Raw genomic sequence first — 27,350 nt, forward strand, 5'->3', positions numbered from 1 at the left:
GTAGATTTAAGGAAGAGGTGGTATCTACCAGACCAAGTGAGGCAGAAGCATTTTTGCCAACAGGCTGATCAACCTGGTGAGAAGGAGTTAAACTAGGAAACAGTGGTGGTAGGCCAAGTTGGCAGAGAGCAGGATGATGTGGATGAGAGTCTTTGTAATCAAGAGGGAGGGCTGAAGAGGCCCTGCTTCAGGCATATGCACATTAAGTCTACAAAACAGCGTAATGGTGAAAGCTCTCTTATATTTTCTGGGAAATCATCACATCTGTATGTTAACAGCTGAGCTGAGGGGTTACTCTTCACATGAAAGCAGCGGGAGAGTGTGGTGGCATGCCTTGGGTCAAAGGAGGAGGCAACTCCTGAGAGTTCATGCAGGACAGCTAGAACGCAGACATGGTGGTGTTGTGGTGAGTGTCTGCTACAGACCACCTTGTCAGGAAGATGTAGGTAAGTCCTTCAGATAGCAGGAAGAAACCCACGTTTGTAGGCCTTAGTTCTTAGGGAGCACTTTAACTGTTCCAGTACCTGATAAAGGGACAGCACAGCAGGCCACAAGCAGTCCAGGAGATTTCTGGAGTATATTAATGGTGATTGAGGAGTTGATGAGGGGATGTGCTCTGTTGAACCTAGCTAGAAATGTGAAGGTCAGGTGAGCAGCCTTGGTACAGTGTCCATGAGATGGTGAAATTCAGGGTCCTGACAGAAGGGAAAAAGACTACAAGCCTGGACTGCAGAAAAGCAGACTGGTTTGTTCAGGGACCTGCTTTAAAGAATTCCTTGTGATATGGTCCTGGAGAGAAGGACTACCTCCTCCAAGTTCAAGAGTGGTCCATCCTAATCAGCAGGAAAACAAGCAAAAGTGGCAGGAAGTCTGCATTAATGAACAAGCAGCTCTTGCCCAAATTCAAATATAACAAAAGAAGCAAGTGAAAGCAGGGCCTAGGTGATCTGGGAGAAATACAAACGCTGTCCAAGCATGTGAGGATAGGGTTAGGGAGACCAGTGTCCATCTGGCATTGACTTTCAGCACCTTGAAGTGCAACAAAAAGCTTCCAGAAACATATCAGCAGCAAAGGAAGGCCACTGATACCCACTGCTGAATGGGGTGGGAGACCTGGTGCCAAAAGACATGGAAACGGCTGAGGTGCTTAGTGCCACCTTTACCTCAGTGATTATTTTTATGGCCTTCCTTCAGGAATCCTCAGCTAGCCCCTAGGACCAGGGGGAAAACATGAAGCAACAGAAACCTGCCCCCAGTAGAGAAGGATTGGGTTATAGATCATTTAAATAAACTGGACGGACAAATCCATAGGACCTGATGGGATGCACCCATGAATGCTCAGAGTTTGTGGTCAGTGTCACTGTGAGGCCACTCTCTATCTTTGAAAGATCATGATGATCAGGGAACATTCTTTAGGACTGGAAGAAAACAAATGTACTCAGTCCTGTCTTAAATGAGCAAAAGAAAGGATCCATGGATGGAGGAGAGCGGGGGTGTAAAGAAGACAGATCTAGACTCTGGTTAGTGGTATTGTGGTATCTCATCAGTGAAAGGATGTGAAGCAGTCTGTACAAATTGAAATACAGGAAATTCTACATAAACACAAGAAAACAAATTTCTCATTGTGATGATGGTCAAACCAGGAAATGGGTCTCGGAGAGGATGTGTGGTCTCTGTACTTGGAGATACTCAAAAGCTGACTGGGTGAGTTCTTCAGCAAACTGTCCTAGTTAACCCTGCTTTTAGGGAAGTTGGCTTAGACCATCTCCACAGGTCCCTTCCTGCTTCAAATATTCCTTAACTTTAATAAGTAAAAAATAAAATTTTAAATGCCTAATTTTAGTTTATTCCTTCTGCTTTTCCAGAATAAACTCCTTAGTGGTGCATGGTTTGAGCAGTTGTATAGTGATTGAGTAGAATACAAATGGAGTTGGAGAACTGAGCTTTATAACTTAGGACAAGCACACAGATACTAAGGAGGGCGATTCATAGATGGTTATGCAGTGCCTTTCTTGTAGCTGATGACACTGCATAAAGCAACAATAGGGTAGTCAACAATAAGCAGCATGTTCCCTTCTTGTTTTCAGCCACTGGTAGTGTTCCTTATGCTGTCAACTTTTATGATAAGTGAAAGCTTTCATATTCCTTTTTAACCAAGTAGTAATAAAGATGTGTTATTTCATTTTTTACAGATATTTACATGAAGAATCTTTCTGTTTTAAAGCAAGCAAATAAATAAAATCTACAGTCTATTGTACAAATTCCAGAGAAACCTGATAAAAGTTGGCCCTGCTTTAAGGGAGGGGATAGGACTGGACTGAATGTCCTTCAGAAACCTCTTCTGACTTAAATTCTTCTATGATTCTGTAAATTTCTAGATGTCTTGATGCTGAAAATAATGTAGCTGTCTTTTGGATAACTCTTGTAACCTTTGGATAGTATATGCATTTTTAATACAGAAATGATTACTGGCTTGATCTATTTAATCAAATGCATTCTTGTGCTGTAAAAAGGCCGTTGCTTCTGACTGTATTTGTCAAGTGTATTGTTATCCTTAGGTGAGAACTGGGTGAAGAGAGAAAGTGCATCATTCTGCCACAGAAACACCAGCTATTGAAGGCAGAGGAATGTAGAGCGATGTTAACTTGGAAAAATACTGTGCATTGCTTTGCATACCCTTTCACTTCTGTAATGGATTTTTTCATATTACCTGAAAAAAAGCTCTGTCATTTAAAAAAAAAAAAAAAGAGAAAAAGGTGGTGTTAAAATCAGGATTTTATAAATTTTTTGAGAATGTCAGAGAAATAGAAAATTCTAAGAAATAATAAATATAATTAACCTTGAGTTTACTGCTGGTTAGTTTGTGTTTAACTCAAATTTTCTTCCACTTTTTGAAATGGGATTATAGCACAGAGTAACAACTGGAAAGCATTAAAAATGGATAGTGCAGTCTGTCTGGCATAAAATGCCATCTCTAATCCATAAGAATATTGAAATCTGTCGAGTAAATTGGGAATTATATGTTACAGCCAAACAAAAGTATTTTCTCTAAGGTGCTCTGAGTGAAAAGCTGATCATTACAGTGAGAACACAAATAGCATTATTTGCTAATAGCTAGATGTGAAATTCTATTTGTCTGTTGCACCCTTAGTCAAGGGAAGGGGCTGATGATTTCAATGCTGCTATAAAGGATCCAGAAGCTTAGTCTCTATACTGTAGTTCTGTAAAAATCTACAGCCTTATGTTTTCTTTTTTTGTTGTTTTTAATTCCAAGACGGTCCTTCTGCCCAACTACCCATGCCTCATTATCCTCTGTTTGGAAGAGATTTTGCAAATTCAGTAACATAATCTTTTAATCTCCTCTGTCCTTTAGAGCTCAGGCTTATTCTACCAGCTGTCAAGTGGCTCATTCATGCCAAAGAGTTTTCATGGCATGTCTTTTTAAGGAATATGTGTTCATGTTTAGAACAGAAGTTTACATCATGCCTCAGTGTGGCTCAGCTGGCAAAGGGTTACTGAACTAGGCCCAAAAACTTTGACTGGAGTTTTTCTTTTATTAATGTCTTGGAAAGAACTGGAGAATAGGACCAGTGGCCCATTGTCCAAAGGCAAGTCAAACTCTTATTAAGCCAGGAGAAGGAAGGAGGACAGAATAGACAGGAGGAAAGATAGTGGCAAAAAAAACCCACAAATTAACTGAAGATTTAATGTGGTTATTTTGAAGGCCGCATAGGAGGTATCATTGGGATATTAATTAAGTCTTTACTTTGCACTTGGCTTTTGGGACAAACCTTTACATGCAGCCTCTGTATTCTTTTCAAATGATTGAAAACACAGATGCCTCGCAGGAAGTGACTCAGAATTGACAAGTAAATGGTTGGCTGTCAACTAAAATGCTCTCTAGATATTTGACTCTACAAGGAACAAATATGCCTGTATTGCCAGATAGGTCAGGCAGTGCAGTTCTGAAGCTCTCACTAAGGCAGTATTGTTTGAATGCTGGGTCTGACTAAATACCAGTGTTTTGAAATGAATTCAAGCTACATGGCATAACTCTTATTAAAAAAAAAATCTTGGAACTTAATTAACTTGAAAATTCTTGCTAGTTCTTTCAGTAATCCTCTCTTCAGTTCTTGGTGTTGTCTGTTTCTGTGGTGAAGAAAAAATTGAACTGAACTAACCAACAGGTCTGTGTGGTCCAAGCAGGTGTGATGTGCTGTCATCATGCCACCTGACACTGCATTTGTTCTTCTGAGACTTTATTTCTGTACCTCGGTACCCATGCTTCATATTGGAAAGGCAACAGTCTTCAATCAGCACAATACTCAGGCTTTGTTTTTCCCTTTTTCTAGGCATGTTTGCAACTGTAGATGGCATTTCACAGCGTGCCCCTGTGCACTGGTCCGAGAATGTGATTGGAGCAGCTTTGTGCTTTCCTTACGTAGTTGCTCTCGATGATGAGTTCATTACAGTGCACAGCATGCTGGACCAGCAGCAAAAGCAAACCCTCCCTTTTAAAGAAGGTCACATTCTACAGGACTTTGAAGGTATTAAAGATGACTGGTCTTTGAATCAGTAATTCTGGAACAACCACTGCTGTGGGCATAGTCACTTAGTTTGTGTTTTAAACACAGTATCTAGTAAGCACCTGTTAAAAATTAGTTGTTAAAACTTCTGTTGCAAATGCTTTCCTGATTAGATTCCTGCAGATTATGATAGGAAAACTTTAGTCATCCAAAATTTCATGCTTCTAACAAAACGTATGCTCATTAAATGTGCTCTGATTGTCAAGTTAATTGTTGGGTAGGAGTCTGGGGGGTTAGAGCTTCTTCATATAGCTTGATTATCTCTTTCCAAGGAGCAATGTTAATTTATGAATCAACAACTGTGAGCTACAGGTATCTGTCCATTGGCTGTCCTGACAAAGGTCTAACCTAACTCCTAAAAGAGTTCTGTACTCCTTTCTAAAATACCTGTGTAAGAGGCTTAAAATGGGTCATTTCATAAAGAATTGTTAAAGAAAAAACACAAACATTTCTTTTGATCTGTTCTTCAATTAAGGACTCTTAATACATTCCGTTTCTGTTTTTTTTTCTAGGAGAGCTACAAGCTCTAGCACTATGAAATGTATGTTACTTGCTACCTTTGACATACAGCTTACAATTTTATAATGTAAGCCTGTGGAATATCTGGCAGTGAAAAGTCTCTGTGCTGTGGAATCTGGGCAGTAGCTTCAGCGGTAGTTTTTACAGCTTAGTTCATCATGAGAGATTATAGCCACTTTCATTTACTCAGAGTGGAATATCATCTGTAAATAAATAAATTTACCATTATCTCTGTATTTCTGAGGTGCAGTTTACAGGTAAACTATACTATCTGGTAAATACGATAGCAAGAGATGAGCTTTTGGAACTTTAGCACCATTCTGGTTTTTGTATCTTAGTAAATCTTAAAGGTTATTTCTGAAAGCAGGGGTGGGGAAGAGGGCTTCTGTCAAGAATGTAAACTGAATATGTCCATTTTCTCTGCCCAGGAAAGGTGATTGTTGGTACTAATAAGGGAGTGTATATCTTGGTGCCGCTACCTTTGGAAAAACAGATTCAGGATCTTCTAGCCAGCCACAGAGTGGAAGAAGCCCTTGTTCTAGCAAAAGGAGCTCGAAGGAATATTCCAAAAGAGAAATTTCAGGTCTGTCCTTCCTTTAATTTTCATGAAAACATAATTCTCATAGAGGGACCATGTATATGATGGTCAAGTGACCAGAGAAGGTGGAGGAGGAATTTACATAGAAGAGAAATCTAATACCTTTTATGGTTTCAGCCTGATGAAATAGACATGCTGCTGAATTGGGTAGTGCTTGTAAAGGCTATGACATTGGCAGAGTTCGGTGCAGTTCTGCTGGTGTTGTTTGTTTTTTTTTTTTATGTGTGTAACTTGAAAACAGTTTAGAACAAAACTGAAAAACTAGTAATAGAAAATCCCATGTGGTGCTTCTCTCATACTAAGTTCAGTTGTTGGAGCATTTTGTTACCATTGAAATAGTATCTGTTTTCAGTTTGTTTAGGAAGATGTAAAGTTAGGAACGTAACTGCGGTGATTGTAGAACTGCAGTGGTTCAAAATTATTCAGTCTGTAAGGATTTTTTTTATTTTTAATGTCAAGAAGATTCTCATTCCTTGTCATTTAAATTTTGGTCAAGCCCTTGAAAGGTAGTCATTACATTAAATTTGTGTCAGCTTTCATTTTTATCCTTAACTTGTTTGGTGAATGAACAGCTGGGTAGGCTGCTGGAAGTAAAAAGTTTGGTGAGAAAGATGTTCCCATCCTTTTGCAAAGAAGTACCCAGCTACCCGGAAGTACTGGAAGCTTAAAAGTATTTAGGCAAATGCAGAATTCAGTTTCCAGCATGTTTTGGTTTGCATCTTCACTTCCAACTTTTCATATACATCTGTTTAAAGAAATAAATCTTGCTGTGAGGACAGAATGCATGTTCTAATCAATGTCTTCTATGTATGATGACCTGTAATTCTCCCATTATTTTTTTCCAGTTTATGTAGATTTAGTGTAGGAGATGTCTTTTTGTGTTTTACCACAGGTTGAACTGCAGTTCATTATCTAAAATATGTGACGTAAAATCTCATTCCTCTTCAATTTGCTTGCGTTTAGGGTTTTTCTGTCTGATAATTTACTTTATGTTCATATGTGTCTTACGGGCACAACGTCCGTCTACCTTAAATTACTGTTTCCAAGAATATTAAATGTTCTTGCTAACTTAATATACTTTTAAGGGTGTTCAATTGCTTTGAGTCAGTGCAACAGCTGAAAAACAGAAAACATAGTACTTGCAAGCAAAATAGTAGCCTGTTCTAGTCTGTATTTGTAAACTGAGATTAACCAGCTTAAATTGAGTCTCCCACTGACTCATATTAAATTGACTCAGCTTGGCTTAATTGTTGAGATATTAGTCCAATTTTTCAGAGCTTATCTAGTTGAAAGTGACACGTTGAGCTGGCCTCTGATACTCAATGCTGTCATTACAGGTTAGTTACAAGCACATCAGACTTTTATTTACTGTAGTCTCACATAATATAAATCTGATGGAGTTCAACCCAATTACATGCCATACATGTGTCTTTTGCAACATTTCTTTAGTATGCTTTCACTGATCACATAGTCACTTCTTTCTAACTCCTGTCTAAGAGAGACTCTGGAACAACCTGGGTTTTCTTTTTTTTGCAGTTCAATACTGCATTATCATTGCATACATGCACATGGGGCTTGCTCCTTCTCTTTATATCAGCATAAATATATAGATATATTTGGTGGTAATGCAGAATGATAGTGGGACTGAAACAGTGAAGTATTGTACTCTCAGAATTGTTTGTACAGCCAACATTTAGTTACTGGAAAGAAGCAGATCATGCAGTAGGACCTCCAATATGTTATTTAACCAGTGGTACCTGCAGACTGCAAATTTATCTCTGCAATGTTAAATGAAAATTACTTTGAGCATTGGGAATTACTGCTAGGTAAAAAAAGGCTAACCAAAAGTGTTGCAAGGAGATGGCTTTGCTGGATATCATTTTTGGTAGAAGAATACAAAGGCTTTTCTACCATGCTACCATGAACTGACTGAATACTGCTTATTAATTTTTCAGGACAGCTGAAGTTTGCAGAAATCATGGTTGATGGTAGTGAAGACCTTGGTTAGATTGACACACATCTTGCATAGGTATCTTTTTTTTTTCCCTTATTTCTTTTTAGTTTCAAAAAACATTAACAGCACCCAAAAGTGACCAGAAGACAAAGTGTCTTTCTAGAAAAATTTTTTGGCAATCTAATTGGCAATTCTGACCATTTTAGTTTGTTTTTTTTTTTCTAGCAGTTGAAAGGCTAGAAAGGCTTCACTATAGCTATTATAGCTTCAGTAGTCATCTTCCTGTTCTCTAGTGTTTTTTCAGATACAAATTAATATAAATCTTATTTAATGGTTTTGTAGCTATTTTTTTTAATGTGAATTCAGTCAACAATATAGATTTTTCATAAAGCACTTCAAGTCCTATGGTGGTTCTTCAAAAATATTAGGTGAATAAACAATGTGTTGAATTTTCACTGGGTGTAACTTAGTAGTTTTAAAAAATAAGCCTATTGAGCTATTCTGGCAAACAAGTGTGGAATAACTCAGGATGTTTTTTCTTTCGTGTACAACAGTTAACTGTGTGTGGTTGGCATATAGGTTTAGCCCATTTTTAAAAACCTCTGAGAGAGAGAATATTGACTTTTTCACAGGCAGTCTGGTCTGTTACTTCCACAGTCTTTACCATAGGACATCTTAATGTCTAGTGTTTATCTTGTTGGCTAAAAATGAACCTGTTTACTCCTTATCCCATCAGTGCATCTTTAAAATGTTGAGAAAGTGTCTATGAACATTATAGTGGGTTTGTTGTTGTTGTTGTGTGGCTTTAAGGGATTCATGAAGATATGGCAACATTTAAATGCAGATGAATGCCACTTAATCAGTTCAAATTTGAAACAGATTCATTGGGCTTATAGTATCAACAAGCTCTTTTTATCTTCTAGCTGCTGTACAAACTAAGCTCTACAATTAAAGCATTATTTACAGTGTGTTAGATCAATTCAAACTTCATTCCAATGTCGTAATTTACTAAATATGTAAATATTAGTGGTCCTAATTGCAGAGTTAAAAAATAAAATTTCTACTTTGGTAGTGGTTAGCAAGGTGAGAAATATTTGTACTTCAACCCTCCCTGTGTTGAAAGGGAAAATCTAATGCCAGGTTTTGAAGTTCTTTTGGTGCCATAAGATACAGATAGTTGCAGACTGAAATCCTTTACCATCATCCTTAAGAATGTGACCAGACAGGTGTTCATCCATTCACAGATTACTGTTTACTGATGTAGTAACACAGTCGTATAGCCAAAGTATTTTGGATACTTTGTTAATTAATCACCTGAGGTAGTTTTACTTTATAACGGGAATTAAATTCCCTTTTAGCTTTAGTATACTTGGATGTAAGGGATAGTAACATTAATATAAAGATGTCTTTAGTGTTATTCATTTATTTTTATATTATGTTTGTCTGAAAGGGTGTGCCAGGTAACTTTTCCCAGTTTCGCCTTCACTCCCCCACACTGGGGGACAAGAAAAGTCCCAAAGCCTTACAAATCAGTAGGTTTTAATGGCTTGCTAATGGTCAATATTAAGTATTTCCTTAAGACAAACTGCTGGTAAAGGATAGTAAAACATGCACAAACTAAGTGGGTTTAAGGCAAGCTTTTTCTTTTGGTAAATCCATAATCTTTAATCAAGGTGAAAAATTGCCAATTAGAGTATCAGTTTACCCTGCCTGAGACTGTTCAGCAATGCCTGCCTGGAATGCATTGCTAATTTATTGCAGTTCTCTGGGTGTTTGAAAAGGGGGTCTGTTTTTAGTAACAGAATTCATGTATGCTGTTAAACATTAGAAAGCTGTATATTCATGAGAAAGTTGAAGGGGAAAACTGAAGCATGTGAAGGGAGCTAGGTGTATTTGCAAAGTATCAGTGTTGTCACAAATAGTGGATACTTTGCAGAGCACACTTCGGGTTCCTTGCTTTTAGTAGTTCTACTTTGCCACTGGAAATATTCTGGGTATGAGGGTTTCATTTAACTAATGGACCATTCAGACTAAATAAATACCTAGCGTTTAAAGTAGTTTTGTGAACTTCTTGTAAACTTTTTTCCGTCTAGGCATGACCTTAACAGTAAAACTTCATAAGAGAGTTTTTTTGTATGTTTTACTTGAGCTCCTCTTTTTAACCTTATTTTTATGTACAGTGCATAACGTACTGCACATTGGAGAAGTTGAACTTACCTGGAAATATTTTTACTTAAAAAAAGAGGAAAAATCAAAAGTAAGAAAGTCAGAAATATGGTAATCAGCTGGGGATGAGACTATGAGAATCACTAGCAAGGCTGTGATTCAGTTGCTGCTGAAATGAGATGGGAAGGAAGTTGGCTCTCTGTTGTCAAGAGGGACCATCTTTCAGTTAATTTTATTTTTTGTGCCTGCTGAATCATGGGGACCTTAAGGATGACTATAGGCTTCAGTGTTTGCAAATGCAACAAGCCAAAACTTGAGGCAAGTCAATCTGGTGTCAAATAAGTGATTATTTGAATAAGAAAACTTGAACTTATAATTTGTTGACTTTGCTTTTAGTAAGAGCTTGGTATCAGTGTTGTGTTCACAGTTGTGTATGAAATTGAGTCTGGGCAGCAGATTCAGCATATTCAGGTACATACAATTTAAAATGTAGAGGATCAAGGTTTTATTTTGCATGTAACTTGACAGGTGTGTTTGAAGATTGTATGTTCAGTGGTTTTGGCAGGTAGTTTTTGAAGTAGTGACTAGCACTACATAAATAACTCATTACAAAAATAATAAACCTTTTCCCTCTCCCTTCTTTTTCATAGGTAATGTACAAACGAATCCTGCAGCAAGCAGGTTTTATACAGTTTGCACAGCTTCAGTTCCTTGAAGCAAAAGAACTCTTCAGGTAATTGTTTGACAAGAAATTTATTTATCTTCTTTAAATAAGGAGTTAATGTTCTTAGATTTAAAAATTTAGTTGCTTGAATGTTTTATGATGCAGTTATGAGTTCACTATGATAAAATGTTTTTTTTTAGGCGTAAGAACAGAGTAACATTGAGTTAGTTTTATAACTGAAGAGTTGATGCAACTTTTTTTTTTTTGGGGGGGGGTATACTACATACAGTAGCAAAGTTTTTTTTACTTTATGCCCATGAAGTTCAAGGCTTTATTATTGAGCCTCTGCTGTGATTTACAGCATGAACATTGATTGGTTCTTTTTTTTTTTTTCCCCTTTAGGAAAAGAAATCTAAATATTAAATATTGGCTGCAATTTAAATATTATTGACAGAGTTACTTTTTTTTTTTTTGAGGATGCTGATACTGAATTTAATACTTGTTCTGCTAGGCCCTTTCCATTTGCTCTTGAAGTGTGTACTAACCCTCTTGATTTAGCTGTTTCAGCAGTCACTTTATTTACAAATTGACCTTGGTTCTCCGCTTTCATTCAAAAAATGGTACTCAGTTATCTTTATTTTACCTGATAATTTCATTTTTGCTAGCTGCGCCCCATTCTGTGATAGGGTGCTGTGCAGAGTTAGTGTAATCCATGCCGACCGCATGAAATAACTCTCCTTGTTATCTGCTGAAATTCATTTTAAATCAGTTTAGTCTATGGAATAGGATTAAGGCTAGACTATTTGCTGTACATTTTAAGTTTGTACAGTGTAGGAAAAAGGTGTCCTTGAGTTTACGGAAATGTATCGGGGAAATTAAAGGTTTGAGAAATGTTACTATTGATGAGGCACTTTGCCATTTTGCCTCCTGCTCACCAGGATAATGGGAGACGCTGGGCCTGAATGGGCAGTGTACACTGAGTGAAGATTAGGGAATGACAGGACAGGCATGAGCAGCATTTATTGGCAATCTGTTTTGGCCACAACCACTTTCTGCATCACCTTGTAATTTTTGGCAGTAGTGAGCAACTTGCCGTCTTCTTCCTTTTTGTAATCTTCCAGACACTAGACTGAATCGCTGCTGTGTTGTGTATCTGAACTACAAGCTGAACATAGTTAGGAATCCTTTACAGCATTGCCATAAAGCCTTTCCATAGGGATTTCCAGTGCACTTTTGTTCATTTTTCTCAATGTGGCCAGCTTTGGTAAAATAACTTGTCAAGGTTGTACTGGCTATAATGTATCTTCCATCATAGGTGGCCAAACTCGTTTTGCTCTGCAGCTGTCTTGACTATGGCTAGCAAACGGTTTTTCCTATCACTTTATTCCACCCTGATTGGCAATAATTCCCTGTGGGGTCTAATCTGGGGGCCCCATCTGCTGGTAGCAGCTGAGGATCTTTTAAAAGCAGCGAAAGGGGGAAATGTATCCTGTATAGAGCTCCAGCTCCTTGTAGAAGGAGCCAAGATCAGTTATGCAGCCTCCATCCAACTAGCAGTCCATCTGACAAATGACCTTCAAGGAACAGAACTGTGAGAGGTTCTCTATAGAAAGAAGCATGCTTCACAAGAAAATGTTCTGTCCAGGCATGAATTTTGAAGCAGAGTCAGCATTCCAGAATGTTCCTTTCCTCTAATGGCTGCAACTCCAAAACAGAGCAACTGTTCGTGAATTGCTGAAGTCTTCTAGGGGGGAGGAAGCAAATACAAGTTTTCTGTGCTGCTTTTCTGGTCAGCTGTACATAAACTATTCAAAGTATTTTGGTGACTTTGAAAAACTCCTTATGGATTCAAAGTTTCCTGATATTCAGCCCTGGTGAATGCACCCAGTTCAAGTAATATCTGGTTATGCCCTGATACACACTCAAACGATCTTGTTTGTTCTAGACTTACTGATGCTCAGACAAAAAACGGGAAAGATAATGGCAATCTATGCAAACGCTTCTGCTTGTCTGCTGGTGTATTTCTTCATCTGTCTCCATGGTCAGATTCTCTATCACAAGCTTAGGCCATCTCCAAATACTAGACATCATAGGCAGTAAGGGAATTATTGTTTATACTTGAATTTCTGTGGATTTACCAAGATTCCTTGCTTCTGCATTAATTTTGAGTAGCCTGTTGATGTTCAGTGAAGAATCTTGGAGGGAGGTAAAAAATAATCTTTCTTTAGGGTTGTTTTTCTACTGTAATATCTCTTATTAATATATTTTATCTGGTGGTCCTCAGGCCTTAAACTTTCATAAGCAGTTGAACTAGCCAAAGGTGTAGTTAGATTACTGTAACAAGTTCGTATCGAAAGCCCAAATGGTCTTTGAACCATCAGGTCATGCCATTAACAGAACTTGCTACTTCTTGGTTCTTCTTCCCCCTAAAACCAAAAAAAAAAGTCCTCATCTACTTTTGAGTTCCATCATAATTAGACATGAACACTTTACTCTTGGTTAGAGGGTGGCCTTTCTAGTGTAGAGGTGGTTTTTAGGCAGTAGGAGCTCTGTGTAGGAATCAGAAAAGCTTACTATTTAAACCTCTTCTCACAGGAAGGCTTCCCATGTTCATAACTTCTCTGTTGTGGTCCTCTGTTGCCTGTGTTGCTGTCCCCCATGCTTTGCAGTCCCTAGGTGCTGGAACAGGTTACTTGCTGCTTTAAAACCTGCTGTTGCTGTCTCCCAGAATTTAATTCTCTTGTTATAGATTTTTGTAGCCAAAGAACAGTATTTATTTACTTTTTAAAAAGTTGTAAGTAAGTGTTGCCATTGTAGTGCTTCCTACTAGTCGATATTTCCTGGGTGGTTTTGGAACTCTCTCTTTGGCAGAAAGTGAACAACTCTGGGCATGTCCCACTGCTTTAATTAGTTTATAACAGCAGGGAAGGGGTGAGTCTGCATGTGAAGGTCATTCACACTTTATTGCCTGCAGAAATCTGCTGCTTCATCTGCTTCCATGGTTATAATTTGTTTGGTTTTTTTTTTTAATTCTTTCCAATTAAGGTTGTGAAGGGAAAATCATGTTGAGGTTGTTGATCACGGGATAGATTCGAACTATTTTTTAGAAGTGATATTTGCAACAAGATAGTAACCAACCAGAAAACTGTTAGTTCATTTTGATTTTTTTCACAACAATATCTCCTGCATTTCAGGAATGCTCATCTTTAAAGATGAATTCTGAATACTGACTGTGACAGTGAAATAAAATACAAATCCTGATTTCCTGCTGTTCTTCTAAAGCAAGGCCTGGGAAGAGGAGTCATTCTAGCTGAGAAAATTGGGCAGTTTTGCCATGTGTGGAAAATCTTCCTATTTTACTCTTCTGTCACATGACAGAAAAATGCTTGAGAAATTTATCTAGGCTGAAAGAAAAATGTTTCATGTAACATATCTGTTACAGTTTTCTCCTGAATGAATTATAGATCCCCTTCACATCTGAAGTGGAAAAGCCAATCCATAGTATTTGACATAGATGGATGCCCAAGACCAATGCCTGTACAGTAGGCTACTACTTACTGGTTAGGTGGATGCATAATAAGCATCCATGGTTCATTTTCAGAAACTCCTTAAGAAATGAGACAGAAGAATTTGGTACATTTCAGGGTTGGGGAAAAGGTTTTCATCATGCAAAAAGGTGTTCTGAAAGCTTTAGTTTTCTACAGGAAGCTGATGTTCTCTACGGAATTACACTTGCACAGTCTTTGTGGCTTCCCTGAAAGGGTTCACTCTGCATTTTTTTTCTTCCCTCCATCAGAAGACTAGCTCCCATAGTGTATGGATGAAGTCTAGGACAGTCCTAGGAACTGCACTAAGGCTGTTCAGCTGATTTTTGTATATGCCACAGAACAGCTGTGGGATGCCAAAAGCAAATCACTGGCCCATCTCCTAATTCTCAGAGCTTTCAATGTCTAGTGGAGGAGAAACAATAATAAACAAGTTTGTATAGAAATAGAAAAAAGAAATCCAGATTTATTCTGAATATATTTTCTCCAGCATAGAAGGCACTAACTTTAGAAACTGACAGCCTGTTAGTGTCCTGACTCTAAGCATATGTGAGCACATATTCCCAGTATGTTATTTTTTTGTGCCTATGTATACTTTTTCTTTCTTTTTGCTTCATCTAGTTTGACACTGTAATTGCAGAAGCGGCCAGCTTGATGTCCGGGAGCTGATCTCTCTCTACCCCTTCCTGTTGCCTACTTCCTCTTCATTTATACGGTCTCATCCCCCTCTGCATGAGTATGCGGACCTAAACCAGCTGACACAAGGGGACCAGGAGAAGATGACAAAATGCAAACGGTTCCTCATGAGTTATTTGAATGAAGTCCGCAGTACTGAGGTGGCAAATGGCTACAAGGAAGATATTGACACAGCTCTACTCAAGCTATATGCGGAGGCAAATCATGAAAGCCTGCTGGATCTGCTAGTTTCGGAGAACTTTTGCCTTTTAACAGATAGTGCTGCCTGGCTGGAAAAACACAAAAAGTGAGTGGATTTTTTTGAGTATTGCACCTTTGACACCAGAGGGAATTTTGTCTTAAATGCAGTTGGCTTCTAGAGCAGTGTGTTCAGATCCTTGTAATTTCTGTGCTTTCAGGTTCAAAAGATCAACTTGGTCTGACTTACCAGCATTTGAAATGCTGGTGAAAAGGTATGAATTGACAGTGTGAGGTAAAGGAAATGCGTTCTGTCTTATGCTGCTAAATATAAAGTTCACCCTGAAAGTTTCTGTGTCCAACACAAACATAAAGGACTGTTAGAAATTTGGGGGGGGGGGGGGGGGGGAATATTTGTTTGCCCTTGTGGTGATATAAGAGTTGAATTGATGTGGTAGTGGTACTCGGACAGAATGAAGTGATGCCTTAAAGCATGCATTACCTTAGGTAGAAGCTGTTAACCAGCTAGCAGCTTTAAAATTGTAGTTGCTTATTCAGAGAAGGAGATCTTTTGAATTGCATACTTTCTCTGCTCCCACTGCTTCACCACAAGGAAGTTGTTTAAGATGACTACACATGACTTCAAATTGGAAATGCCAGCAGGTGGAGAATTGACTGTCATTAAGCAGGAAAGACTAGATAGTAAATGTGTGAAATACAAACTCCAGTCATAGGCAGTTTCTCTGTCTTTAAATTAAAGTTTCTTTAATCTTTTTGAACTGTGGTACAAGAGTAGCAACTACAGTGGTGAGGCAGAGTCTTTAATTGTTGTTAGATTTAAGGTAGTTTCATTTATTTCAGATGTTTTGTTAAATTCTGTTAGTACCTTTGGCTTGCATGGCAAACTTCTGGAAATGTAAAGGGTAGAACATTGTTCCATGAAAACAGCTGTTAGAGATGTTCGGGTATTTTTTTTTATTACAGTACACAAAACCTCTCTGTAATGGCACTGTACAAAGCTCTTCCTTGCCTTACTTGATTTCATGCTGCAGTAAAGAAACAATGCTTCTGTTAGTAAAATTGTTTTAAGTAAAAGCATCATAAAAAATTGATTTAATGACACCTTATTAATTATTGGAGGAATATTTATTATTTGGAACTGTGTTAAATCTGTATATAAAATTCAAAGAATGGCATGGAAGCCAGCTCTAATTTGATACATTTTTTTAAGTTAGAACTATTAACTAGAAAGTGCCTTAGAGACAGGAGAAGACACTGCTACATTTCCAGGACAGAACTTCTCTCCTTTGATTCTGACAAAGAGCCTACAGACACTTGCTGCAGTATAGACATGGCTGTGTGTATGTCACTGCAAGCAATTATGTGTTGTGTTCTGTCCTACTCAAGCCATAATGAAGTTGGTAGGAAAGATCTAGTGCTTTTAATATTTTTTTTTTCTTTATATGCAGGTATTTTGCACTTGGTCTCCTGTATCACTACAATGGTCAGGATGCTACAGCACTTCAGGTTAGAATAAAGCTTTTAGTGTCGTCTGTAAAACATTCCAAAATGCCAGTTTACCTCCGAGATGATAAAAATCTGAGGTGCTAATTTATCTGGTTGAAAGGTAGTGATGTGTATATATGAGAAATTTATGCTAAGACTTCCTTGAATAATTTAGTATGCTAGATGTGAAAAACCTGAAGATCTTAATGAAGATGACAGCTATTTAGATGCTTGTATGCTTTTGTTAAATTGTGCATACCACAACATATGTCTGTACTCTTAAAAGACTGACGGAAGCGCTAAAATAATCAAAAGATCATGTAAAAAGGTGTTTGAGTGACTTGTGCAACATATCCTGTGCTGATTAGTCTGTATGCACACAGCAAAGCAGTATTGTAATCTCACTGGCAGCAGAGTTTCCTTATTTGATGATGGACAGTGAGCACATTCTGAAAGATCTGTGGGTTTCAGGAGGGTTATTAATCCTTTTCAGGACACCCCCTTCTGGTGTCACTGAGACTCGCAGTGGTCTGTAAGCTACAAACGAAACATTTTTGTTTTTCCTGTATGGAAAACTTTATCCAGAAAAATGTATGTATTATTGATCAATAAATAGCATGAATGTCTCAGACCATATCCAATACCTTAAGTAGTTTGCCTTACTGTGTGGCTTTTTGAGTACATTAATCACAGTAACACTGTCAAATGCATTCAAGTCAGTTCTGTAAGTAGTAATTTCCTGAGCAGAAAACTAGTGAGGATCTTCATGATGTGCAAGATATTTTCCTTTGTTTCAAGGAACAAGGTTTATTGCTGAACTGGTCCACTAGATGTGGCATCTTTTAATTCCAATTACAATGTATATAAAAACAGTCTCACAGGGTAGTTAAAGCTCTTGAGTCAAAATGAAAGGAGAGCACAATATCAGGTTTTCTTCTCAATTGTTTGTGTCATTTGCTTTTAATCTTGCATGCATAAAATGCACGAGAAGTATACCACTGGAGAAAATAACTTTTACCAAAAGATTTCTTTGTGGTTAGCGTACCTCCACAAAGTATTTGGTCAGTCATTTAGAATGAGAACCTACATGATACAGGGTCCAAATTAGTTGAATATGGCAGGTGCAAAAGAAGCCTGTAATGGCATAAATTTCATGACCAGCAAGGACCTTTACAATTGGTGTTCCTAGGAGCTCTAATTCCACAGGTACCAGTAGATAATACTAAATTTTGTAGTAGCTTACTTAAATTTTGAGTTGGAAGAACTTGTACATGTTTTAATCACTTTAATCTGTGTGTGTTTTTGTTGCAGTTATGGGTGAAAATAGTTGATGGAGACATTGAAGACTCTACACGTTCAGATCTCTATGAATATATAGTAGACTTCCTTACGTTCTGCTCAGACCAAGATCTAGTGTGGAAATACTTTGAATGGGTTTTACAGAAAAATGAAGAGGTTTGTAATTAGCGTACTTCTCACAGAATATCAGTATTTCTCTGCAGTGCTGTTTGGGTGTCCAGTAACATCGTTCCATCTTGATAGCTATTTGGACCATTTTTGTGGACTATTTAATGCCAGTTAGCTAGTGATCAACAGAAGAAAACTTACAGGTTTTTCAATTCTTTTAAGTCTCTCTCTTAACAATTACTAGTGATAATTGCCTTTTTTTTCTTGAAAACAAAGTTTAGGTGATTCTGTACAAAGACAGCTACAGCATGCCTCTACTATGCTCTTGTGAGACCTCACCTGGAGTATTGTGTACAGTTCTGGTGTCCTCAACATCAAAAGGACTTGGAACTGTTGGAACAAGTCCAGAGGGCCACGAGGATGATCAGGGGACTGGAGCACCTCCCGTATGAAGACAGGCTGAGAAAGTTGGGGTTGTTCAGGCTGGAGAAGAGAAGGCTGCATGGAGACTTCATAGCAGCCTTCCAGTGTCTGAAAGGGGCCTACAAGGTTGCTGGCTAGGGACTCTTCATTAGGGACTGTAGTGACAGGACAAAGGGGTAATGGGTTAAAACTTAAACAGGGGAAGTTTACACTCGATATGAGGAAGTCCTTTACTGTAAGGGTGGTGAGGCACTGGAATGGGTTGCCCGGGGAAGTTGCAAATGCACTATCCCTGGCAGTGTTCAAGGCCAGATTGGACAGAGCCTTGGGTAATATGGTTTAGTGTGAGGTGTCCCTGCCCATGGCAGGGGGGTTGGAACTAGATGATGTTAAGGTCCTTTCCAACCCTAACTATTTTATGAGTCTATGTTTTCTTTTTTTTTTTCATATTAGGCAAAATAATTTTCAGATCTTAAAAAAAGATTGGGGGGGGTGGGGAAAGAAAATTGCTTAATAGGTTAACTGTTGCTGCTGGGTTTTTTTTTTTAAAGGATTCCAGGGACAGGTCATGTGTCTGTACGCTGGGATGTGGAATAAATAGCCTTCATTCAACATGAATGAGACCTCATTGCTACAAGAGTTAATTTAATCCACCAGAATTACAAAAGTTGCTTTGTCGCATCCATTAGTGTGGTATGCTGTTAAATGGGATGTCTGTTGCTGTATCAAACAACCTGTGCAGCTGGAACTTGTCACAACCTGATTTGTTTTAATTTAAAGCTCGGTTATTACATGCAATGACGAGTTTCTGAACTTTTGTTATGGTCATAATAGAAGTCTCTTGCTCTGTGTATATCATCACATTTAATAAGGCTGTAAGCATTCTGGTGTCTGACTTGCACTTTCTTGTTGCAAAGGCCGAAGTCTCTCGTTCTGCTGTTATGCAGATCTGTTCAGTACTTTTTGTACCCAACACAGGGTTTATAGCTGGATAATGTATAGACTATGAATTGGGGTAGTGGAGATAGGAGTAAGATCATGTTACGGTCCTATTAATGTAATCTTGGTGGTATTGTGTTGGGTAGGGTGTTGTGGTGTTTATCTTCCTGAATAATGTGCTAAACAATCTGTTAGTGTGATTAAATAAGTATTTTTTAGTGTGATTAAGTAAGTATTTTTTTTAAAAATGTAATAAAGTGGTTGCTACTAAATGCGATTCTTTCTAGGTTGGTGTACAGATTTTCACTAAAAGGCCTTTGGAAGAACAGGAGAAAAACAGCATTAATCCAGATGATATCATCAGTTGCCTTAACAAATATCCTAAAGCACGTGTTAAATATCTAGAGTATCTGGTATTGGAAAGGAAAATAGAGGTGAGTCCTACAAGAATACTTAAAGTAGGCATAAGATTCAGAATGCAGACTGATGAACAATTCTGATAAAAAGCCATAGTCTAGAAGCAATAAGCATAATTTGAAGGCTTTGGGATGCACTCAGAGTAGGGTAGGATTGGCTTTAAGATTAAAGTAGATGAGAAGCAGATATCTGCATTATTTTTAACTTTTCATCTCTTGTGATGGCAATATAGTTGCTTTCTTCCCCTCAGAGGTTTGGATTTGGGTTTTATTTTTTAATATCTGATTACTGCATACTTTTTCACCAATGAGGCTCAAACCTCCATCTGGTAAGACCATGGAAAAATGATCCTATTGCACTATGGCAGCAATACACTAAACTTGCTAATTAAGTCATTTACTACTAGGTATGTTTTATTCTGTCCTTCTGGAGAAGTTTGAGCAATTAGTGATAGAATTAAACCATGCGCCTCTCATTGTAGAATTCCAAACCGCTCTAGATTTTGAATGTCAAAAGATGTGTTAACAAGTCATAAATGACAGTGTATTCTACCATACAGATGCAGCCAAACACTTTGGTGCTTGCCTGTGGAACATTTTAAACACTGGGGAAGTTACTGCAAATAAAGCAAGGAAATTAACATTTAAAGAACTCAGCAGAACTGATGACCAGTTCACTAATTTACATTTTTTAAATACCCATGCTAGATCAATGGTTCCCTTCTGTTGCTAATGCGAATACGTCAAGGTTTGTGACATGGTGGATGAATGTACTAGTTTGCCATGTCATGAATTTTTTTAATCAAACTTTTTGAGTCAAACATACACAGTTCTTTGTAGAATATTTTTCATAAAAATGTTTTATAATTAAATTTGCCTGCTGGTAAAGGCTGAGTTATAAATTGATTTGGTCTTTAGAAAGTCCTAGTTTTATTATGAATGCTTTAGTGAGAATGTTTCAAACAGTCAAATCATAACTTGTTTTGATGAATATTGGGGAGTGAATAACACAAAAAGCGTTGTACCTTCAAAGTGCTTGTATGCTTCTGCTGGCTTTCTCAGTTATTATACTAGAAATTGAAAAGGGCAAAGAGCATACCTGAATATGAGGAAGAATTAATTAGATCAAAGTTATTCATTTTACAAGGGAAACAAAAGGAGGAGCCACAGCGGAGGTCATACTTGTATTTATAGGAGAGAGATCTGCTTTACTGTATTTACTTTCATTAGGTGAACTTTTGAAAGGAAATAATTTTGGGACAAGAAAAGCTACTTATAGAGCTTGTTTCTTGAAGGTGAAGAGAGGGGTTAGGAATAAGATACTCTATACCTACATTTTGAAAATAGCTGTATTAGTGAAATAGAGAATCCCATACTATAGGTATAATGTATCTTGTGAAGCTGGGCTGAGTAAGTTGTCTATCTGCATGAACAAAAGACTTTGAGTAACTCTAAATAATTTAAAATATTTTTTCTATATAATTATGTAAATATTCATCACTGTTACTGGTGGAGAGAAGGGATTGTCTTTTTAAACTAAGCTAACAAGTTCTTTTCATCTGTAGAAGGAAAAGTACCATACTCATCTAGCTGTCTTGTACTTGGAGGCAATACTTCAGCTAAAATCTGTGACCACAGATAATTGTACAGAAGCAACTGAACTGCTGCTTAAACTACGCAGTCTTCTTCAGAAATCTGATCTTTATAGAATTCACTTTATTTTGGGTAAGATGCATGTTGTCTATTGTAAATGCTCTGTGGCAGTTCTAGCAGGAAACAAAATTAAGTCCTCATAAGGATAGAAAGCTAAAAGATCTGGGATATCTAGGTGTACTGGGTTGATAGGCCTACCAGCTCTAACAGACACAAGCTAATTCAGAAACTGTATCTGTTAGTGTTGTGTTTGGTCTCCCACAATTCATGAGGTATAATGATAAGTTTGTCACTGCACCAAAGACAGAATGCCATGACTAGCTAGAAAAAATATCTTCATACAATTTTCTTAATTTATAGTCAGTTTCTTTTCCATGACAAGCATGTAACTTGTGACAGTCTTTTGCAAATGGAGGACTTAAAAATGTAGTCAAGCAGCCTGTCTCGGTGAACTGAAACAAAGCTTTGATAAATCTGATTACCAAGGATTTGTTTATTGTCCATAACCCACTCTCACCCCAGAAGGTGGGGTTCATGCCAAACAAAAACATGAGCATCTTCTTGAGTCAAAAATGCAACATATGCTTTACTGTTGGTATAAGGCCAGAAACAATTGGGCTATTTTTTTTCCTTGGCCAGTGCTTATAATGCCTAATTTTTAAGGTTTCATCCACTGCAACAGTGGATGAAAGAGAAATGACTTGTTATTGTACTGAAAGATCTGAAATGTTTCTCCAAAATGTCATGGAAAAATCCAGTGGATGTGGAAATAAAAATAGCTGAGTAACAACTGAAATAATTTACCAATGTGTAATGTCCCCTTGCCTTTCCAGTCAGCATCCAGTCCAGTGACAGATAATGTACCAATATAACAGCATCATTGAAACTTTTGCTCTTTTTCAACTTTTAATTGTTAACCAGATTTTTAAGGGCAAGAGTTACAACATGGATTATACTCTTGAAATACATGTACTCCAAAACACAGGATTTCTTACATGACAATTCTTATCTTACACGAAGGTGAGATCAGTGCACACTACTTTGTTCCTTCTTGATAACCAAAATATTTTTGGGAGAGAAACATTTTATTTCCATACTTTTTATAGATGCCTATGCCAAATCTTTATCACCTTTACTGTAAGTAGAGAATTTTCTAATTTCTCTTGAAATGCGAGATGAACTTGCCATTCCCCCTGCCTGACAGTTCACCTTTGAACTGTCAGACTGGATTAAGGGTTTGTTGTGTGCTTTTCTTAAAGCAAGGTACTATTTGACCTTTGTCTTCTGTGGACTTCAAACTTTTTTGTTGTTTTCTATAATGCGCAAAGCAGGGATTAAAAAGTTTGGGGCTTCATCTTAGTTTATCATACTTGGTAGCAGTATGTGCAGAAATGTGCATGCTAGACTTCAAAAGATATGAGTGGCATTGGTTTTACAACTGTTACTTAGTAATCTCTTTTTCCTATATTTTTGTGTTGCTCTTTTGTGTGGGATGTTTCCGTACATCTAGGCATTTTTGTGCTTATAAAAATCTATTCCCTATATAGCTGCCAGCACCCCTGCAAAAATAGCAGGAGTTTTGTCTGTGAGCTTGGTTGCACTGACTGTGAGAGGGAGTAGTTGTCTACTCCACTGAGTAAATATTGCCTTGTTTCTCATTTAACAGACAAAATCCAAGGCACAGACCTTCATATGGAAAGTGCAATTTTATATGGAAAACTAGAAGAACACGAGAAGGCTTTGCATATCCTTGTCCACGAGTTAAAGGACTACCATGCTGCTGAAGAATACTGTATATGGAACTCTGAGAACAGAGACATGCAGTATAGACGGAGGCTTTTCCATATGTTGCTGTCAGTGTATCTAAATCTAGGCACTTCGGATTGTGCACTAGTCATGGCTGCTGTGGACCTCCTGAATAACCACGCTGCTGAATTTGATGCGAGTCTAGTTTTGCAGGTGGTGCCTGACAGCTGGTCAGTGCAGCTCCTCTCCCCATTCTTGGCTGGAGCAGTGAGGCAAAGCATTCATACAAAAAGAATGACTCAGGCTGCACTTGGATTAGCACAAGCTGAAAACTTAATATACAAATATGAGAAGGTAGGTTGCTTAGAAGCTTTATAGTTAAGTCCTTTGATATGTGATAATGACAAAAGGAGTTTGAAGAATTTGAGGTGGTGGTTGGTCTCTTCTCCCACATAAGAAGTGGCAGTACAAGAGGTAATGGCCTCAAGCTGCACCAGGGGAGGTTTAGACTGGATATTAGGAAAAAAGTCTTCATCGAGATGGTGATCAGGTGTTGGAGCAGGCTGCCTAGGGAAATGGTGAAATCGCTAGCCCTGTTAGCATTCAGAAAACATGAAGATGTGGTCCTCAGTGACATGGTTTAGTAGAGGACTTGGCACGCCTGGGGTAATGGTTGGACTTGAACTTAAAGGTCTTTTCCAACCTAGTTGATTCTGCGATTCTATGAATTAGGCCAAAGCTGTCTTTGTGTCCTTGGCAAATATGCTTATTGCATTTATTAACTTTTTTTACCATGACTACTACATTCAGATTTAATTTTATGCTTTCTCTGTAAAACAAAATGGAAGGTGGCGCCTTGAAATAGGAAGAGCTTTGGTGAACTTCTGGGCTGAATGAAAGTGAATCTGGGATTTATAGATTAACAAAGTTCTTGCAGAAACTTTAACAAATGTGAGTTAGTATTTTTTCACTAGGATTGAGACATGTAAGAACTTGCAACAAAATTTACTCAGCTACTTGTTGGTAGCTTTTGTTAGTGAGGAATTCACTTATGAAATGTTCTTCTATTCCTAGCTAGAACTGTGTTGTTTAAAGCTCCCAGCAGATTCTTAAATCCATTTAGTTTTAACAATGGTATATCCAGCAGAATCTGTCTCAAATAAAAGTGCATCAGTGCTGAGTTTGTGTGGAGCTGTCCTGTGACTTTGTTTAGGAAGCTGCCTCAGGTTTGCAGTTGCATTAAATGTGTGAGTGCTTTTCTTTATTAAACAGAGAAGAAAAACAAGGGGAAAGTAAAAAAAAAAGTACATAAGAGGAAGCATGTAAATGAATTAATATGAATGTGGAAACTGAATTCAAGTTAAATAGTTCAAGCTGTTTTTTCATATGACCTTTATCATTGACCTGTTTGACCATTTGGTACAGATGAAACTACATACCTTTATAATTTCCCTTTCTTTCTTGTTAGACTCATGTTTGGATGTTTTTTCCCTCTTCTTAGGTTAAACAAAGAGGAACTCCAATTCTTCTTTCGGACAAAAACGTCTGTCAGGTGTGCCAAAATACTTTCTGCGAGCCTGTCTTTGTAAGATACCCAAATGGGAGTATGGTGCACACACACTGTGCTGCAAACAGACATCTGAATTCAAACATGACTCATCACTCTTCCAGCTCCAGCAATCAGACTTGAAATATGTTCTGGTCCCAGTGGTTCCCAGGACTTATGCCCCATTGAAAGTGGGTTGGAAAAAAGAGCAAAGTGCAGCTACTTTTAAGTGTAAATCAAGACGAACACCGGGTCTTTGGGTTAATGGGAAAATTTGCAGTAAATATGAAATATCACCACTTATCTTTTTTAATTTCTAATGAATGTAGATAGAAGTAAATTCACTACCAGAAATGGAGAGGTGCATATGTAGGCTCTTCTGTATATAGTAATAAACAGTTAAAGAAAATGAGCCTTCTCTTCACAATAATGGTGAATGTTATGGAGACAAGGCAGTTATTTTAAGAAATGTCACTTTGCACTGAATGTGGTGTTAATAAGTTTGTAGAGGTGGAGATGGCATCTATTGGAGTTGGGATTCGTGGAACATTATGTGACAAGACTGGCATCATGCAGCTTACTATCAAGACAAAAATGTGCATTGGTTATAACATTTGCTGCAGCATGTCCTCTTTTGGGCTGAATTCTCTTCCCCAGGATCACATTATGAACTTGATTTTTGCTCTACAAATCGTTGACTTTTGATGCACTTTTCAGTACTTCCCCTCTCTCCTCTGCTATATAGGATTTAAATGTAAGCACCGGTCCATTAGGTTTCTACTCCTACAGTTACTGTAAAGAAAAAAAAAAACTGACATGGAAACTAATAGCCTCAGTCACACAGCTGTGCTTGGAAGATAAAAAGAGTTCAGATGATCTGGTCAGATTGTAGTCACTTTTATATGGGGGAAGAGACCTTAACTTTAATATTGATTTATTTATTAATATGCAAATATACTGTACATACAGTTGAATAAATTGATCTTATATCATTCTAGAGTTTCTTTTGAGGCTAAAGATGTGCCTGATCGTTAAGTGTACAGGTTACGTGTTAAATGTTGGCTATAACATAACTTAGGCAGACGGGAACTCCACAAGAACAGGTTTTTATAACTTGCGGATGACTTTTTGCAATCAGAATAATGGAAAGAAAGTATAATTGGGAAGAAATCTACAAAGGTTTATTACAGAGGTACTGGATATCTTATATTCTGCAAAACATCCTGTAAACAGAAGTTTTTCAAATAACAACAAAACCACTTTAACTTCCCTGATAAGTATTGACTTTGCTATATAACCATTTTAAAGCAATCAGTTTAAAAGAAGCAGCTTCCCACAAGAGAGGTTAAAAAATGGTGACTTTAAATAAAAGTATTTCAAAGTCAAAGCATTTATTTTAATCATGCAAGGCTCTAATAAATACCAAGGTTACTGACTAGCATGCAGTTGAGTTAGTACAGTTGCTCCCTGTTTCAGCTTTCCAAATCAGAGTGGAGACTTTCAGCAAAATGAGAACTTCTAGATGCAGTTTTGGAAGAGGTCTCCTGTTACAGAAAGGTTGGCTTATGAAACAGCTGTGTAAACATAATGCTGCCTCCAGGAAGAGGCAACCAGACTGCATCTAAGGGAAAAAAAATATCCACTTCTCTGTTGAAGCAAAAGACCTTTGGATCGTTCTCTTTACTGAGTTTGAAATTAGAAAAGTGTACTTGTTGTGTTGGGTTTTAAAAAATTACATAAAATCCAAGTAAGGAGTATTAGTGCTTTCTGCTAAGATGTGTAAGAAATGTTTGGTGAAATGCACCTTCAAAAAAGACAAATTCTTCTGTGGCACTTGTATGAGCAAATTCTTCTGTATCTTGTATTCATGGCTTTCAAACATTGTGTGTACAGTGGGCAATGATGACAAATTTGTAGTCCCCTGTCCTCAAAATCCTGATAGGAAGTGTTTTTACAAAGATATGATAAGCCTTTTGTGTGCAATAGCATACAGTAGAAATGCTTTCTTTTGCTGCATGCATCCTCAGTCTGCTCTTCTCCTGTCTAATAAGGAGGTACTAAGCCAAAGACTGTTCTTCATGAGTAAGACTAATTCTAGCCACTAGGTAGTGATGAACTTAGTCTTGTCAACTGGAGATAGAATAGAGAATATAGAATAGGAACAGAGATCATACTATTCCAGGCCACATCATAACATTGTAATTGTTGTTGCATGAAAAGGTATGTCTGTAAAAGATTAGACAGTTTTTTATTAATATTCAACACTTTTCAGATTTGTACTTTGGCTAAAATCCTGCAGTAACAATAATTGTACGTACAAAACATACAGAAATCACAGTAATGCAAGGTAGCATACTTGCAATCATAGATGACCAAAAGGGTGATAAAGTTGGAGGATTTAATTCTTTTAGCCCACCAGAAATATGGACTGGAAAAACATTGACATTTGATACATGCATTGTTACCCATTTCTTTGTTACATTTCATACTAGAACTCATTTGGATGAATTAATACGGAAGTCCTATGGTAACAAAAAGATAAAGCCCACATGTGAGCCTGAGGTAGAGCAAAGAGCTCAGCAGGATGGTGGCAGATGGAAGATGCTCTTCCAAGCGTGCATACAGCACTTGAGGAATTGGGATGATACTTGACCAGAAGAGATAATCAGCCTTCATCAGAGTGGCACATGGTATGCTGTACTTTATCACCAGGACATTCATGAAAGGTCTGCATTCAAATGTCCTTAGGTAGAACAATTACAACATGCCTTTTGGGTAGGAGAGCCTCATATTGGGGAACCTGAGTTCA

General features: G+C 37.6%; 1 protein-coding gene across 2 annotated transcripts in view; it reads left to right on the forward strand.

Moving 5' to 3' along the window:
• TGFBRAP1 (transforming growth factor beta receptor associated protein 1) overlaps positions 1 to 26,667 on the forward strand; it is a 33,489-nt gene extending 6,822 nt beyond the window's left edge. For both annotated transcript variants that reach the window (XM_057422395.1, XM_057422396.1), the window contains exons 3-12: positions 4,353 to 4,547; positions 5,534 to 5,688; positions 10,474 to 10,556; positions 14,673 to 15,014; positions 16,375 to 16,432; positions 17,723 to 17,866; positions 19,468 to 19,614; positions 21,162 to 21,321; positions 22,916 to 23,349; positions 24,497 to 26,667. In XM_057422395.1, coding sequence (XP_057278378.1) covers positions 4,353 to 4,547; positions 5,534 to 5,688; positions 10,474 to 10,556; positions 14,673 to 15,014; positions 16,375 to 16,432; positions 17,723 to 17,866; positions 19,468 to 19,614; positions 21,162 to 21,321; positions 22,916 to 23,349; positions 24,497 to 24,685 — 1,907 coding nt within the window. In that variant the 3' untranslated portion in view covers positions 24,686 to 26,667. The remainder of the gene's footprint in view (positions 1 to 4,352; positions 4,548 to 5,533; positions 5,689 to 10,473; positions 10,557 to 14,672; positions 15,015 to 16,374; positions 16,433 to 17,722; positions 17,867 to 19,467; positions 19,615 to 21,161; positions 21,322 to 22,915; positions 23,350 to 24,496) is intronic.
• Positions 26,668 to 27,350: the final 683 nt, after the last annotated feature.

This window comes from Pezoporus wallicus, unplaced genomic scaffold (assembly GCF_028554395.1).
Source record: "Pezoporus wallicus isolate ANWC-B61680 ecotype Strahan unplaced genomic scaffold, APGP_CSIRO_Pwel_v1 contig_5785, whole genome shotgun sequence".
NCBI classification, from domain to species: Eukaryota; Metazoa; Chordata; class Aves; order Psittaciformes; family Psittacidae; genus Pezoporus; species Pezoporus wallicus.